At 39.2% G+C, this 17,539-nt stretch overlaps 2 protein-coding genes and 1 non-coding gene across 3 annotated transcripts in view; 1 reads left to right on the top strand and 2 right to left on the bottom strand.

Moving 5' to 3' along the window:
- Nucleotides 1-17,539, bottom strand: part of Spt7 (SAGA chromatin modifying complex subunit Spt7) — an 80,718-nt gene that overhangs the window by 1,283 nt on the left and 61,896 nt on the right. The window lies entirely within an intron of this gene.
- On the top strand, nucleotides 32-15,635 carry LOC108657156 (uncharacterized). The gene is made up of 3 exons (XM_030387034.2): nucleotides 32-416; nucleotides 13,637-14,988; nucleotides 15,068-15,635. Exons 2-3 carry the CDS (start codon nucleotides 13,653-13,655, stop codon nucleotides 15,343-15,345), a joined length of 1,614 nt encoding a protein of 537 aa, XP_030242894.1. The 5' UTR covers nucleotides 32-416; nucleotides 13,637-13,652; the 3' UTR covers nucleotides 15,346-15,635.
- TRNAF-GAA (transfer RNA phenylalanine (anticodon GAA)) lies at nucleotides 3,575-3,647 on the bottom strand. The gene has a single exon. It is a non-coding gene; the product is annotated as a tRNA-Phe (tRNA).

The raw sequence follows: 17,539 nt of genomic DNA, 5'->3' as shown, positions 1-17,539 counted from the left end.
TTTCCTTTTTAAAAACCGATGGCAAACGAAGCCGCGTTTTAGTTCTGTTTGCAAAACGCAGCCAATTGGACGTGGCCAAAGAGCAGGCAGGCAACAGACAGTAAGAACGCGGCGTACTTTGAATAATTTCCGTTCTTCATCTTTCGCGTGTTCTGTTTGCTTTACAACTAAAAGAACTAACTTTTTGTTAGTTGTGTTATTTTTTTTTTTTTTGTTGGCTGTTGTTTTTGTTCGCGTTATCTGCGCTCGCGGCATTGAAGGAATCTGCAAGAAAATTAAAAACATTAATTTCGATTGCGTGTTTTGTTTGTGTTTCAATTGAAAATCATTTAAAAACAATTTAAAAACATTTTTTTTTTGTGTGTCAGTGCCAACAAGAACAACAACAATAAATCAACTAGAGCCATACATAACATGTAAGAATTTATTTATTATGCATAATATGTAAAAAAAAAATCCAAGTTTTAAATACATACATATACATATACATACATATCTTTAATCGCGCTAAAAGTCTTGACGTGAATTGAGGTTAGGCACACATTGAAAAGAAAATAAATAAAAAAGCTCAGCTAGTGAACCGTTAAAAGCTAATTGAAGATCAAACTGCAGCACATCTGCTCAGCTCGAAATGCAAATTAAGATTTACGAATTGGAGTTGCGAGCTGCTATCTGTAGCGTACAGATAGAGACTCCAATTAGGAAAGATATTTACGGCGAATTCAAATTTGTTTATTTTCTCTCTAATTTGAAATGAAGTCTGAAGTTCATTGCAACAATTTGTACAGAAAGTATTTGTTTTGTGCTTTTAAATATGGAATTTTTATATAAAAAAAAATATATACATATATATATAAAATTTGTGGTCAATATACTTGTTTCCGAGTATATATGTATATTACTACAAAGATTAGAAAAAATATGTTAATGAATCTCAAACTTGTTCTATTTGATATTTGTTTATATTGTTTTCGAATTTATTTTGAATGCGGGAAAATTTTTGTTGACAAGCCTGAGGTTCTGTGCAAAGTTTAAATAAAACGTTAATTTATGCCAAAATTAATTAATTTACGAAACGCAGTAAAATTTGAAAAAGAAACCCTGTACATTTTGTAATTAAGAGAGAAATGGATTTGTGGTTGGATCGTTTTAATAATTATCGATTTAATATTATATGTATATGAAATAATTCTACAGCAAAAGTTTGAAGTCCCTAGCTCTTATAGGTTCCTTGATTGGATGGATGGACAGCTCAAGTCAGCTCGTTCAGGGCGACTAGATCAAGACTACATGAATGTATATACATTATAGGGTCTGACACGCCTCCTTTTGTCTGATGCATGCATGAAAAGGGAATTTTTACTTAGATCTCACATTTACAATGAGTTCAGGCAATATAATGAAAATTGATGTAAAGGAAAAGGCGAATTGGAATGAATTAAGATAAACAATCTTATTGGAAGTCCAATTGGAACAGCACAGCCTCGATATGAAAAAGCACTCAAACGAGCAAATAAAAACGCAACTAAACGCAATTTGTTCAATTGGCTTTACAATATTTGCAGAGAAGCAACAAAAACAAAAGCAAAATCAAAAGTCAACAAAAAATAGTTAAAGAAACAAGAAAAAAAAAAAACTAGTAACGGGAGACAAAGATCGAGAGTCAATCAGCTGGAAACAAGGCGTTACTAAATAGTTGACTAATTTCAACTAATATTGACAAGCGTCTGCCTTATCAGCGGAAGCTGCGAAAAACGAGTAGGAAAAACAAAAACAAACAAAAGCAAACCTGAATAATGACAAAGAAGACTGAAAACTTATTGGAAGAACTACGAAGAATATTGCAGACGGACGTGAACTACTTGATCAAGCCCATTCAGGGTCAACAAAGTTCAACTTTTCGATTTGTCACGCCTTAAATGTCGATCTGGGTATCTAGCTTACTCTACTATAGTTATCTATCTTAGATATAGATATCTATAGATAGATAGTACAGTATTAGAGAAGATGTAGATATCTATAGATAGATTAGAGAAGTATCTATTAAAACAATGCAAGCCCATCTCCAATGTAAATAAACAGCTAACAGATATACTCTCTATAACTCTCTCGTGAACGAGTATACCTAAACTTGTCTATGAAAATTTCGCTAATTTAACTGTGAATCAACTCAAGTGGATGACTCTTACGCCCACACTCACACAGAGTGATTCTATATGGAAACAAGAAAGATGTAATTGAGGTGGGCAACCAAAGTTGGCTCGTCACGAATTTATCGATAGCTCGACACGTGGAAATTTTACAGTCTCGTTGCATAACTGTGAATGCATTTGATTAACATTCGATTCATAATGTATAAATTTGTAAGAAATTGTGTGAAGTGAAAGTCAAGCTTAATTTGTTTTTAAATTGCTAATCAGAAGAGTTGAGAATCGTGTGATAATTGATTCATTTGATAACAATAATTGATGGTATCATTTTATTGATTGACATGAAATGTCTTACATAACAAGATAGAATTTCAATAGATTGCAACCAAATTTCGATACATGTAAAAACATGAAATGATTATCGATTTTTATCGATATCGTTGGCATGCCAATAAATGGGTGTATATATTAATCGAGCATACAAATAGATCTGCTGCAGGTGATAACAATAGCTATATTAATCGATTACAAATTACGTTTGGAAGGATGATTCTGATTTGAGCATGACAAATATCGATATCGATGACATCAAACTCAATCTCTGCAACGATGATTCAGACTTACATTCAAATTATATATGTATTTATGTATGTATATATGACAGAGAGGCGTTCTCCATTTAGATGATTGCGATGATTTATTAGAAAGGCAAAGACAATTAGATTAGTTAGATGTAATATCTGGATTATGGGCACTAATTGAGCTGACAAATTGTTCTGAATACAAAAACTGACAGCAACTGCATTCCTCACGGCTCGGCTTAGGTCGCCTCGGTTGGGTTCAGCAATTGCGATCGGAGAGATATCAAGTGACATTCAATTAGTCGAACCTTTTACTTTTCCCAGTAGTTAACTATAATGATCCAGCTCATTAGAAAATTGGATGTCTAATTGTTAGCTCGACTCCACCAACAGGTGCTACCGATCCGGTTCGGAATTCCTAATTATGATATCTATATAGATAAATATGTAAATGTATATGTATATATGTATATGTATATGGCATTTACCGATAATTTATTGAGCCGTTCGCGCAGCTGTTCGACTTGCTGCAGTCCATAGGATCTGCATTGCTAGATCTAAGCAATCATACTATAATTAAGCGTAATTAATGTCTTTTTTGCTAGCCAACATGCTCGACTTTTTTGTGAAGAATTTCATACACTAGCTTCCTTTGGCTGCTAATATGACCTATGCGAACTCTGTTACTGCTTGAGCTCGAGCTATGGAACTTGGATTAGATATAGATGATAGCTTTATAAAGTTTTTGATACCAGTTTATAGTAAAAGAGTGTGTAGTGGAACGTTCAGCTCTTAGACTTCAGGTTCAGGATTACTAAAAAAGTTGAAAAAGTTAAGAAGTTCTGCCGAAACCCGGGATTGAACCGGGGACCTTTAGATCTTCAGTCTAACGCTCTCCCAACTGAGCTATTTCGGCGCCTGCTGTCAAGTGCTTGACGCATGAAGAGCAATGGAATATCATGTGAATATACCTGTGTATATCATATACATATATGCATGAGCTATTTATGCTATATAGAGTAGAAAAAGTCTCTTAGAATAGACTGCGCTTATCATCAAGCTTTATATGTATGTACATATATGTATGTCGCACTTCTCTTGACTATCAAAAGTTATATATGTATATATACATTTTTCATAAGAGTTCTTTAGGTAGAGTATTATAAGACCTGCTAATATATATACTATATAGCATATTCTTTTAGTATATGGTACACTCTGTTTCCATATTTTATTTCCTCATTCAAATTGAGTTTCAAGATCAACTAGGCACATTAATTGATCAATTCAAATGAAATATCAATCGATTCTCAATCGAATGGTAGTTCATTAACTGATCTTCCTTCGCTTCAGTGCTCATTCCTAGGGTATTCAGACTTTGGCTTTATGACAATTCATTGGATTTCTTGTGTTTTTGTTGTCTGCCGTTCGCCTTGATTTGCATTTGTGGAACATGGGCAGACGACGTAATTGCCCCGTAATTCGGGTTATACAGATATACGAGAGATCGACTCGATCGACTTAAGATGCGATTAGAAGACAACAAAATATATGAATACATATTCAATGATGGGAATGACTGGCGTTTCTTGTTGCCAATGCATCATCATTATCTATTCCGATCTCCCTCTTTACCCTCTCTCTCTCACTCTCTCTCTCTCTCTGTGTTGATTTGCCATTTGGCTGGGTTTTCTGACTCAATTCTTAACTAGAAATTTATGCAAATCTCGAGCATTTAAACTATTAAACGCCCTTTAAATAAAATGTACTTTAGCTAGCATATAAAAACCCGTTTAAATATGTAGATATGAATCTATGTATGTGTGTGTGTGTTGCCAATATAACTAACATATTAACGGTGCCACGTGTTCACGACTCATTCACAATTTATGCACATCTGGTATGCCAGCTGAGCTCCCCACTATGGTTGGTTCACTCTAAAGTTAGCTAATCTCCAGATGTACAATCACATATCTCTCTAATATATATAATCACTGAGCGCTATTTATCTAGCGTTTGCATATCTCTTAGGAACGTTGACTTCTTACTGCTCGCTCAGGGAACAGACGAGTTGTTCTAGCCAGACTTTCCAGGGAGAGCGATGAAAAAGAGAGAGTGAGTGGTTCATAGCAGAGGGTGAAAGGAGAGGAGGATTTAACATCCACTTAGAATATTAGAAGCCAATATGCCCCATTTGCGCTGCTTAAACGAGCGTAAACAAGTTGCAGATTTTGCTTAGAACCTGTAGACATCTATAAGGGAAATACAAATGGTGTTTTGTCATCTGTGAAAACTAGTTTTTAGCTATACTATAGCCAAAGGGTCCAGACTGGTTTCGAGTTTAGTGAATTTACCTGAATTAGACATTTCTCGTACAAAATTCCAATGAGGCTCACTGAGAATCAAAGATCCCTTTGGCTTCAAGACTTGCTGCTCTCTTTTTCAGCTTAATCGACTTGGTAATATATCAATTAATAATGGAATTCAACACCTGTTCAGATAGTGAATTAGCTTGTTTAGGATATGTAAATGAATAATGCAAATATGGTCAAATGGCCGGGTATCAGGCACCAGATCGAGCTGCGGTTCAAGTACGGGCAATACATATGTAGCTAACTGCACGCGGCCCTGACACATTTGTTTCTTACTTCTTGACATCGGTGCTTTTTCCGGTTTTTGTTATTTTTTCGTTACACAATAGCCGCGCATGTCACCAGCTGTTACTGACCATGCACAATAACCGAGCCGGAGATCAAGTCGCGAACAGATCTGGTCGCACCTGTCGACGTCCCGGGTACAGCAACAGAGTCAGAGATGGCGATCATCCCGCGATCGTTTTGTTATCTATTCAAAATTAGCTACAGATCAACGAGCTGTCAGAGTTGATGAGCTCGAAAGCACTCTGGGTCATACTCTCGATCGATTTGAGACCCAATCGTAATTCACTTATTGTCGTATGCTCAGTTTACTATCGAATTGTAATCAATTCACATCGCATCAAGCTCCGATCATAGTACGATCAAGTGGAGTCTAATTTATGATCAATTTATGATTAACAGGCGAGCATTTAGTCTTAAGAACTCAAAGATCACCTGGCGATCAGACTGCATCAAATCTCAGTCGAGCTCTTGGTTTGTAACCAAGTATAGAAAAATTCTATAAGATCGAGTAACGATCTAGTATAAAAAAAGATTGATCAATACGATCTACTTGCAATGGACTTCCGAACTACTCTAGATCAACTACTCTAGATCATCAGGCGATCGTGTAGACTTCAAGTAGTATCGATCTAGTATTGATCATAGTCAAAATCTCGATAAAAAAGATCGATCGATACGAACTACTTGCAAAGGACTTTCGAACTACTCTAGATCTACAGGGCGTTAACGTTCCGAACATCAGGCGATCGTGTAGACTTCAAGTAGTATTGATCTAGTATTGATCATAGTCAAAATCTCGATAAAAAAGATTGATCAATACGATCTACTTGCAAAGGACTTTCGTACAACTCTCCTTCAACAGGGCGTTCACTTTCCGATTATCAGGCGATCGTGTAGACTTCAAGTAGACAGATTTCAATCAAGCTGCATTCCAGTAGCGATCAGATAATGAACAAATTAGTGATCTACTTGTAATTTATGTACGAGCAGGTCTTTATCTGATATCGATCAACTTGCGATCAATTTGTAAACGAGTCCTACCCAAGATTCGATCAATTAGCAATCAGCTCGCGATCTAGCAACGCCCCGAGCCCATTTCTGATTGCTCTTAGCTACTGTAATAGCATCTGGGCCGCTTTGAATAGAACTGCACTTGACAGTCGATAGTCGACAGCCGCCATTTGGCAGTTGGCAATTGGCAATTGGCAGTTGGTTAGGGTGCTTAGCCATCTGGTTAGATAGCTGGTGGATCAAGGCGATTGTCGCACGCGATGCTAATTATTTACCGTTGGCCGTTAATTGGCGCTGGGACACCTGCTCATCGTTTTGGTCTGTCGCGCTGATTTCATAAAGATTTATGCGCCGCTGATCGAGACTGGACGTAGCGCCATCTGGCGTGCAAAATGCCGCGAAATAAATATGAATTTACAATTGTAATTTGTTGCTGCTGCTGTTGTAGCTGCTGCTGCTGTTGCGGCATTTGCATTTGCATGCAACGTTGTCGCATTACTTAAGCATGCCACGCCTCTGCCCCCTTCACACTACCGTGCAGCCGCCCACCTCTTGATACAATGGCTAAGTAGCCGACGCCGGTTAACCTTGACTGCGGTTACAATCCGAGCAGGGGCTAAGCTAGGAGGGGAGAGGGGGGTGAGGAACCAATGCTAAGCCACATTTTTGTAGCCAAGTTAATAAAGCAATACGTTGAGCTAATCGCCTCGTCTGAGCGACAGTCGCTATGTGGTTAAAGTTTGTTTTTGTTTTTTTTTTTCGAAAGACAGCGAAAATATATAAAAGCCCCAATTAACGTCTGAATGGGGCGTGGACTGAAGGAAATGCTAGACGTTGACCAGATGCGAGCGTGACTCAGCGAAGTGTGTGAGATAAATATGAATAATATAAGTGATATACATACATATAGGCAGCGGAATTTTAGATGGGGGAAAACCGACAAATGAGAGACGCTAGGAATTTTAGGGACTGGCTTCTACAGCTATCTTAGGGTTCTAATTTGCAGAGTATGATAAAGCAGAAGTACGAACGAAAGAGCTAGAATTCTAGATGGCAATAAATAGATAAATTAAGGCCTTTCTAGTATTTCGGAACATAGACAAAGAATGTTGATAAAGGTCACAAAGTACCTGAGGTACAGCAGAAAAAAAACCTTCAATGCAAAGTTCTTACTTACATGCTTCGATTTCAGATCAGAAAAGTAGAGTTTATGGAGTAAAAACTTCAGGTTGAAGTAAAAAAAACCTTCAATGCAAAGTTCTTACTTACATGCTTCGATTTCAGATCAGAAAAGTAGAGCTTATGGAGTAAAAACTTAAAGTTGAAGTATTCAATACATAGACCAAGAAAAGTGGTTAGAAAGAGACAGAAAAATAGCTAAACAAAAACTTCTAGAGATATACAGAGAACAGAAAAGTATAAAGTGAGGAAAAAGTGGAAAAAGTTCATTAGAATGTTGAGTCCAATGTTCTAGATACTTAGATTAAGAGCAGAACAAACATATATAAAGAAAACTAAACATTTTTTGCCCTAGCAATACCAAGATCCAAACAAAGATCTATAGCTAAAGACTTTAATGTGTAGAAATATTAGAGCTGGGCTTGAAGTCAATGAAGAAGTAGGTAACTTCAGTTAGATTAGATTATATTAGATTAGAGGAAATGTAAAAATATAGAGCTCGACAACATTTTCGCACAGTTCCTTAAATATTTTTATCTAGATATGATCTAGTCAGCAATAAAAACTGAAACACAGTTATAGATTTTCAGATAAGTTATACATTTCCAGGCAATGCAATATACTATACCATATAATATTACAATATTTCACTTTCTACTCGCTAGCTACGATATTACAGGGTATTAACTGTCAGTGAAAGTGAATGCTTTATGCGTTTGCTCTCGCCTTCGGATTAACTAATTATGTATGTATATAACTATGAACACGTTTGGACTTTCAGAATAGAATGTATTGGTCGCTGATCTGTGTCCGTATCCGTGCACTTGGTCCAATCTTGTCACGAATAGACATTCATCTAAATTTGCCCAGTCTCGCGATTCGCGCGCATGACTTGACTTCACTTGACTCGACTTGCGGCTGTTGCATGTGGCATTGCGTGTGCCTCAGCTGTGGGCGAATGTTGACCGGATATATCAGATAGTCAACGAATCGAGCCGAGAACGAATCAACACTCGATGAAGAATATTGGACTAAGATAAGATAGACAAGACTTTGACTTATGTACGGTTGATGAGTTCCAAAAAAGTTGTGCTTAGTTTTGGATAAGTTAAGAAATTTACTCCATTTATCGATAATTATCGATTTCTGTGAAACAGAATTAAATTTGGACTACTATGCTTATAAGATATATCTCATTTCGATATGGACCAATAATTTTGTTTATTACACATAAAGCTAGCTCTGTTCCCCTCTCATAAAATGAGTTAACAACTATTTTAGTCAGTTGTAAACTCCTCCAGCCAAATGGTCTCTAAACTGTCGACGCCTACTAAAAACTGAGGCCAATAAAATTTTATTGCTACATAGTTATTGTCTCTTTTTTTTTTTTTTATGTATACATATGTAGTTATTAGGATTTTTATGCTTGAAGTGTGCTGAACGGCAATTACATAGAATATATGGAAAAAGAAATCTAAAAATAATGATATCATATAAAAATTGCATAAAAAATGCATTATTAATTAAGGTGGAAGCTAATTAAATGCAAATGCTATGCCCAGTGGAATATTAAAATAGAGTTAGGCTTAAGCATTTGGAATTACAATTTGAGTTACAATTGTTTGCATTGTAAGAGCCAAACGCGAGCTCTGTTGCGAACTAAGAGGGCTCTAGTCGATCAATTTAGTGGGTTAGCAATAACGTACTGGGAAGTATATATAAACTAAGTTTAGTTGGATTATGATTGATTAAAAGTTGTGGAAATGATAGGGAAGAATATACATAAAGGGTTTTAAGTCTATAGCTACCCTAAATAAACAATATATCCCTCCCGCAGGAGATATAGGGTATACAATACGTTGCATTCAAATGTCAGACTCGCTTCCCTTGTCCACTCCACAAAATCACAGCAGTCAAGCAAGCGTCTAGCTATGAAATTAGTTGAAGAATAAATTTAACACTAACATTAACATTTAACATGAGCATTAACATTTAACGCTTGAATGCATTTGAAAAGCAAGTACGCTGCACACGCAACAAGCGGCTGCACTTGGCCTTGGCAAAGAAAGCCAAACGCGGCGAATTGGCAAATGCGGCGAGTCACGCACTCGCCTCATTCACGGGCACATCTGGACTTGACATTGAAAACTAAAAAAAAAACTTAAAAAAAAATGCAACTTGACAGCTTGCAATGCCGCACGCCATGTCGTACCTCCGCTCATGTCCATGGGGTAGCTTGACTTGTCCGCTAGTTAAAGTAGCTGTTAAATTTACAATGAACTAGCTAAACTTAGAGTTAAAGAAACATTCAAGACTTCAGAAAATGCTGCGAAACTTGTTTGCATATGTTTCGATATTAAACCCTAGTAAAGCCCATCTGGCTTCAGTTGAGGAGGCTATAGAAACCGTTTCGGAGCGAGCTTCCATGTGACTAGATGAGAGCGCGATCGCGCGCGCGTGGACGAACTTAAAAAGAGCTTAGCGTATTTATGAGCTAATCGAAACGGGTATTTCGCTATCCAGTTATGTGCGAAAGATAGCTGAACATTTTATTTTTTAGGCAAGATCCATTAGAGAGACGAAATTTCAATGACAATTGCGTTACAGTGGACGTTGTTTCAGGGTATGCTCGTTACGCGGCGAGGCTAATCAGAAACTATGCTCGAAATCTTGGCCAATGGACGGGGGCTAGACGGGGTCTAAACCTGGTTGTCGCTTCGCTCAGCATCCGCATTCTTAACGTCTATGAGTGCCATGTATCTGATAGATACACTTGGCTCATAGCTCAGATACACGGCCACAATGGCCCTGCCGCTGCTCAGATAGACTCGCTCATTTCGTTAGTTCTTTCGCCTTTACCCTTTGTCGACCTTGAGCAGCAGTCAATCAGCCGCGGCTAAATGTAAAAGATACTTACTTCTCGCCTTCCACAGATACATTTTGTTGCCAACATCCGAGAGATACGGACAACATGGCAGGCAAATTAGCCAAACAACTTGATTGATTAAAGTCCACCGCAAAGAAAAGAAACAAAAAGAGCCAAAAAAGGCGAGCGAGTATAAAAAGTAAATTCTTTAGACATAAATTTTGCTCTTGTGTATGTGTGTGTGTGTGTGTGTGTGTGTAAATCTGTTTGCATTTGTCTTAATGGCTTAAATGAGAATTGATTTGGACAGCATTTGGCAGAAAGCGAAATACTTGAAGGGGCGTTTTGTTTCATTGATAGACTTAGCCTTGGCATTGAACTACGCAGAGTTTACCAACGCTGCCTTGCAGAGAAACAGACAACTATGGGGTGTGATAGTAGCAGTAGAGCAATAGAGAGGTGATATAAGCAAATAAACGACATCCCAGACTTTAGCCTAGCAAGCACTTGTAGCTATTTACAGGGTATTTTAGGGTTGTCATTATACAAGTTAAACAACAAAATGGTAATATATGCAATCCACCTGAAATCAATTGTTTTCTTTTGTTGTTGCCCACAGGGTATTTCCTATTTGGTATTTTCCCTATTTGCTCTTTGGAGTTTAAACAAACTTCCGACTCATAAATCATAAACGTTGCTTTGTGACTGCGTTCGTTTAATGCCTTCAAGTAGAACCCAATACGAATGCCTCACACCTACCTTTCACAATTCTGATCAAACAATTGACTAAATATATGGTATATCATAGAAATATGTATATAAATACACATGTTCTAGATGTATGTATGTGTATGATTATGACAAACTCAGTCAAATATATTTCAAACAGGAAACTGGTTATTAATAGGCATCTTTGTCTAATTCAGGTTTTGTTTGTTTTCTGAGAGTTCAAATTGAGCTTATGTGGGGGCTAAATAACTTGGAAAGGACCAATGGGAAGCTCGCTGGGCACACCCAGTTAGCAATGTTTGCATCTGTATGTGACTATTCGTTCTTCGATTCCTACCCCCACCTCTTTTCTCTGCTCGTCCATCCATCATCTGATCGTACGCCTGTCCATCTGTCCGTTCGATTGTCTCTTCACTCTGACAAAACGCAGACTTGATGTCTGAAATATTCACACGTCTGCTCGAGTAGTGCTCGGTATATACGAAGCACGTGGTAAATTCGTAATTGCTATATCTCTACCAATAGCAACTAGACACTTAAGAGCTTACGAGTATGCTACGACTACTCTCGGATATAATGTCAAGGTTGTAGAGCGACACTTGTTTGGGAAGCGTGATAGTTTTATCAAAATTGACAAGTGCCTTACAGCTAATGGCCTTCCTGACAGACTGGCGGGGCAAAGTGGGCGGGGCATAAATGAAAATTAGCTATGACCTTCATTACAAACAGAGATCTACTTAAGCTATGACCTAGATACCTGCAAAGACCCATAAATGCATATACAAAATATATTATTATCCATAGATTGAATAGATTTGTGTATATTACTTAAATACTACATGCTGTTCATGGAGTGGTAGTATAAGGAATAATATAAGAAGTACTATAAACAAATTTCACAGTTAAGCTAGAGTTTCATATGTCCTCTTATCACTCATTATCGTCATCTTCGTGGGCTTGCTAATCGCCTTTAGCTAGTTTATTTTTAAACTAAGCTAACTTTAAAAGCTCCGCGTAAAAGCTCCGCACATAAGCTTAAACTCGGAAACTTTGCGCGTTATGCAAAGCTTGCCAAGCTCAGCTTAAAAGCTTGCCTCTGGTTGAGTGAATATACCCCAAATTGTTTAAGTTTACGAGATATATATAGATATTTATATATAGGTCGCACTCAGTTTATGTTCTCAGGCCGTTGCTCGCAAACGCCTTCACTTTCACTTCCATTCGGGCATTATTCATGTCACGTTCTTTTCAGCAACTTCTCGAGATCAATAAATATGTACATGAGCGTTTCGCCGCTCGGTTGATCGTTTATCACGTTGAATATCGAGGCGCAAGGCTTTAATTATAATTTGTTCTGCACACTTGTCGCCGAGACAGCTCGACAGATTGTAATTAATTCGCGCTTGCTTATCATTCTATTGAACTGATGTTTCGTACAGCTAGCGCAGCCTCAGGAACTGAACATAATTGTGTGACAGCCAAGGCAAATACTGGGTATTCAAATTCAATTCAAATTCTTATCAAGTGTTTGATTTGGCGCGCGGGACTAATAGGAAAAGTGCGGAAAAACAGAAACGTAACCTAGGCCAAGCTTCTGTTTAGATAAGAGAGAGAGGGAGAGAGAGTGAGAGAGAGAGAGAGAGAGAGAGAGAGAAAGAGAGAGAGAGAGAGAGCAAACAGAATAGAAGTGTTCTACCTACAAATGTATTACAAGAGCAAGAGGGAGTGGAATATGCAGTTCAGTTCCTGAAGTCCCTTGGACTCATAATGCTTGAGGACTTGTTCTCAAAATTCTTTAATTCTCTAGGTCATAAGATATTGATATAAGATTGAAGCCTTGAGTTCTAAAAAGTTGCTCTAAAGTCATTTAGTTTCCATTGACTACGCTAATAAAGTTAAGAGAATAAAAAATCCTGAAGGTCTGATTGCTTAAGATTCTGTAGCTATTGGGTTATTAAGGCTCCATATGTTGAAGTCGTCAGATCCTCATATCAAATGATCAAAGCTTCTGTTTAGTTAAGAGAGATAGAGAGAGAGAGAGAGAGAGAGAGAGAGAGAGAAAGAGAGAGAGAGAGAGAGTGAATGAGCTGAGTGGACCTACAGAATTGTTCTATCTACAAAGCTGTGAGAATACGAAATCCTGAAGGTCTGATTGCTTAAGATTCTGAAGCTATTAGGTTATTATATCTGCATAAGTTGAAGTCCTCAGATCCTTATATCAATCCAATGATCCTTAGACCCCAAACACTCAAAAGTCGTCATGTTCTCGAGTACCCACCCCAGGATCTACAGCTGCTAGCTTGGATCTTAGCCGCTAAGGTCAAATATGCTCAGATTTTTAGAGCATGTGTTTGTATATCTTATGATCCTTGGGTTTCTATGTACCCAAGTTGCTTGGATCCTTCAGCTCTTGGTTCTATAATAAATCAATCTATCTTATCTACTCTGCTCTATCCGCAGATAAAACAGCCACAGGATGATACCAATTTTGAATAAACTGAGCGGCTTCTACAGCAGCTATGTCCTAGGCATACTCACTATCGGCTACATCCTCGGCGAGCTGGGCCACTATCTGATTGGCGTCACGTCCAAGCAGACGGCCATTGAGCTGGACTATGGTGATCATGCCTGCCAGCAGAATAACAGTATGTTCACCAGGCACGAACTGATGACCCAGTGCTCGGACGTTAAGAACGAGAGCAGTTGCTATGCGCTGGATATGAACGGTACGGGCTATTGTGAGTGGAACTACAATGGACTGGGCATCGATTATCAGATACTGGCCGGACCCACATTCATATTGGTCTTCACCATTGCTGGCGTGTTCATGGGCTTTGCGGCAGACAAATACAATCGAGTGAAAATGCTAACAGTTTGCACTGTGATCTTTGGCGTTGCGATTCTGCTGCAGGGCACCGTCAAGGAGTATTGGCACCTGGTGCTGCTTCGCATGGTAATGGCCGCTGGCGAGTCCGGGTGTAATCCTCTGGCCACCGGCATTATGTCCGACATCTTTCCGGAGAACAAACGTGCCCTGGTCATGGCCATTTTCAATTGGGGCATCTATGGCGGCTATGGCATTGCCTTCCCCGTCGGCCGCTATATCACCAAGCTGAACTTCTTCGATATGGGCTGGCGTATGTGCTATTTGGGTGCCGGAGTGCTAACGATTATCGTCGCCGGACTCACGGGCACCACTCTACGGGAACCGGAACGCAAATCGATCGGCGAAGGCGATCGCACCACAGCGAGCGGCAAACCCGTTTCCCTCTGGCAGGTCATCAAGAGTCCCGCCATGATTATGCTGATGATAGCCGCCTCCATACGTCACAGCGGTGGCATGACCTTTGCCTACAATGCCGATCTGTACTACAATACGTATTTCCCCGACGTGGATCTCGGCTGGTGGCTCTTCGCCGTCACCATTGGCATCGGCAGCGTGGGCGTTGTCGTCGGTGGCGTCGTCTCCGATAAGATAGTCGCCAAAATGGGCATACGTTCGCGTGCCTTTGTCCTGGCCATTAGCCAATTGATAGCCACGCTGCCCGCCTTCGGTTCGGTCTACTTCGAGCCCCTGTGGGCGATGATCACACTCGGTCTGAGCTATTTCTTTGCCGAAATGTGGTTCGGCATTGTGTTCGCAATTGTCGTTGAGATTGTACCGTTGCGCGTTCGCTCCTCAACAATCGGCGTCTTCCTCTTCGTGATGAACAACATTGGCGGCAATTTGCCCATTCTGGTCGATCCAGTGGCCAAGGTCATCGGGTACCGCGGCTCCATCATGATCTTCTATGCGGGCTTCTATGGCATCAGTAAGTATTCGCTCACCGTTCGACTGGACTATTAATGCCCAACTGATTTATATGCTGTTACTTATTCCAATCCCATTAGGCTCTATACTTTTCCTGATCACCTGCTTCCTGCTGGATGGCAAAACGAAGCCCAGCTCCAACGAGCATGAATCACAGAAGACGCATCCGGATACCATTCTGAACGCACGTCATATGCACGGCCACGATAACTCCGTGTTCAGCGTGGACGAGACCCTGCCCTCGAATGGCCGCCCCGCCCAGCTGCCGCAGCATCTGCAATTGTCGAATGGCAATGGCTACGAGAAGTCACAATCGATTCAGCCCAGTCACAATGGCGCCGAGAGCAGCAGACTGTAGTATTATGGAGATCTTACCTCCGCCTCCGACGTAACATCAGATTGCGAAAAAGAGATAAATCTATTTGTGAAAGTGCTTCAAATATTTTTTTATTATTATTATTATTACTTTAATTATAAAAAACAACTTATTTTTGTATGCCTGTAATATAATTGATTTTATAATTTTTGTAAAAAAAAAATTAACGTAGTCTTAAGTGAGAGATACAAGGTAGTGCCTTTCTACACTTACCTTTATATATATAAAAATATAAATTATAAATAAAACTGTTTTGTTAGTTCTAAAAAGAACTCGAACTCAATATGTATTTATGGGAGGTTTACCATATACAGATTGTTCCTATTGGATATGGTTATGTTGAAGATAGAAACTTATCCGACCCAAATGGATGAAAGTCATATTTAAATTAAGAGATAAACAACGGTTTATTTGCGACTAACTTAGATATGGTACACGCTTTTATAGATACATAACGCATTGCTACAGATGATATTTTCAATATATGTACATAAGTTAAGAGCTATATAGACATGGGGGTACATCTATCAAGTTGTGCCTAGAGCAACTAATGATATCAAATATTACATGCAAAGCTTCAGCTTTTCCCTCCCGATGCCGATTTCAATAGTGTTTCTACAAACATCATCAAGTTTTCGGTGATCGAATTCATTACCTTTAATCCAATTAGCCCATTTCAGTTGCCAAATAATTATCTACAAGGGAAAAATCAGAGCTAACGAACAGAAGTGACAGCAGGCAAAGAAATCGCCAAATCAGTTTTTTACTGACTGTATATGTATGTATTTGTGTGTACATGTTTATAGATTAAATGGGTTTGCCATGTACAGTGGACCCTCGGTTAACCATCACAATTCGTTATGTGAAATATTGTTCCTTAAGCAAAACTTTTTTTTCAATAGAAAACAAGTAAGAAGACTCTAGTCGAGACTGCTCGACTAGGAGATACCCTGAACCCTCCAAGCTGATATTCTTATCATTCTGCACTTCTTTTATGCACGCAAACATACATACACATGCATCCACCCTCACGCGCCCGCGCTCTGCTAACTGCGCAGTAAGCAGCGACTGCGCTTGGGCTGCGCTGCAGTGTGGGCAATAGTATGAGAATTTACTTGGTGAATAACTTCGTTTGTAAACATACGATCTTAATGAAATTTTCAGGGCGTAATCATATGGCCAAAATGTGTGTACATTCCAAAGCACAAGTCTCTAGTACTTGAAATGCGTTTTTTACAAATTGGGGGCAAAGGGGGCGTGGTTTCCAATTTCTGTTGATTACAAAATGTTTGTATTCATCATATGTATATATACACAGTAAATCTGAAGTCTCCACGTCTAATAGTACTCCGATGAGACTAAAAAAACAAAATCAAATTTTCGATTATTCTCGATAAAAAAGTTATCGGATGAGTTATCGAAAAAATAAAGCAAACTCGTACTGCGTATGGTATACTCGAGTATGCACACACAATTTCAGCTCCCTAGCTCTTATATCTTCTGAGATCTCGGCGTTCATACGGACGGACGGACAGACGGACAGGGCTACATCGACTCAGCTCATCGTGCTAATCAAGAATATATATACTTTATGGGGTCTGCGATGATTCCTTCTGCCTGTTACATACTTTTACACAAAACCATTATACCCTGATTTCCCATTTTCAATGGGTTCAGGGTATAAAAAAACTGTGTTCGTTATGCGAAATGTTCGTTAACCGAGGGTCCACTCTACCATACTTGCCGCAAACGTCACATGTTATGATGACGACAGCCCGCTGAGCTTGGGTGCTCGTCTTAGATCCTCACACTACCGTCTATTGCCACACGTTTCATGTGTGTGCGTGTAGAAGCAGCCAGAAAAGACGCACAAATCTTTTGCGTCGCTCGACCACAGCAAATCAATGGGGTTTGTTTCAAACGCCGACAACGACTGACAGCGTCGGCGATGGCGAACAGCGAAATCGGTCGCTCGTGAGTTGTGTTGTTGTGTTGGCGTCGTTTTCGCCGTGGGCATAGCAAAGGAAGTAAAAAGAGCACGAACGATGCCAAAATGCGGCGAATTCGTGACAGAATCACGGCGACTTGGGCGGCATGTCACTAGTTTGTGTGTGCGTGTGCATGTCTATGATTTCAATATACGAAGCTTAGGAAGGTAACCCAATGTGGCTAACCT

This window comes from Drosophila navojoa, chromosome X (genome assembly GCF_054131105.1).
Source record: "Drosophila navojoa isolate 15081-1374.11 chromosome X, UAZ_NAV_1.0, whole genome shotgun sequence".
NCBI classification, from domain to species: Eukaryota; Metazoa; Arthropoda; class Insecta; order Diptera; family Drosophilidae; genus Drosophila; species Drosophila navojoa.
Note: the sequence above shows the minus strand (reverse complement) of the source record. Positions and strands in the feature narration are given on the sequence as shown.

What these genes read in the sequence shown, in the direction of transcription:
- LOC108657156 (XM_030387034.2), top strand. Translation starts at nt 13,653, where the DNA reads ATGATACCAATTTTGAATAAACTGAGCGGCTTCTACAGCAGCTATGTC. An exon ending in TGCGGGCTTCTATGGCATCA is followed by an intron (nt 14,989 to 15,067) that starts GTAAGTATTCGC and finishes CAATCCCATTAG; the next exon opens with GCTCTATACTTTTCCTGATC.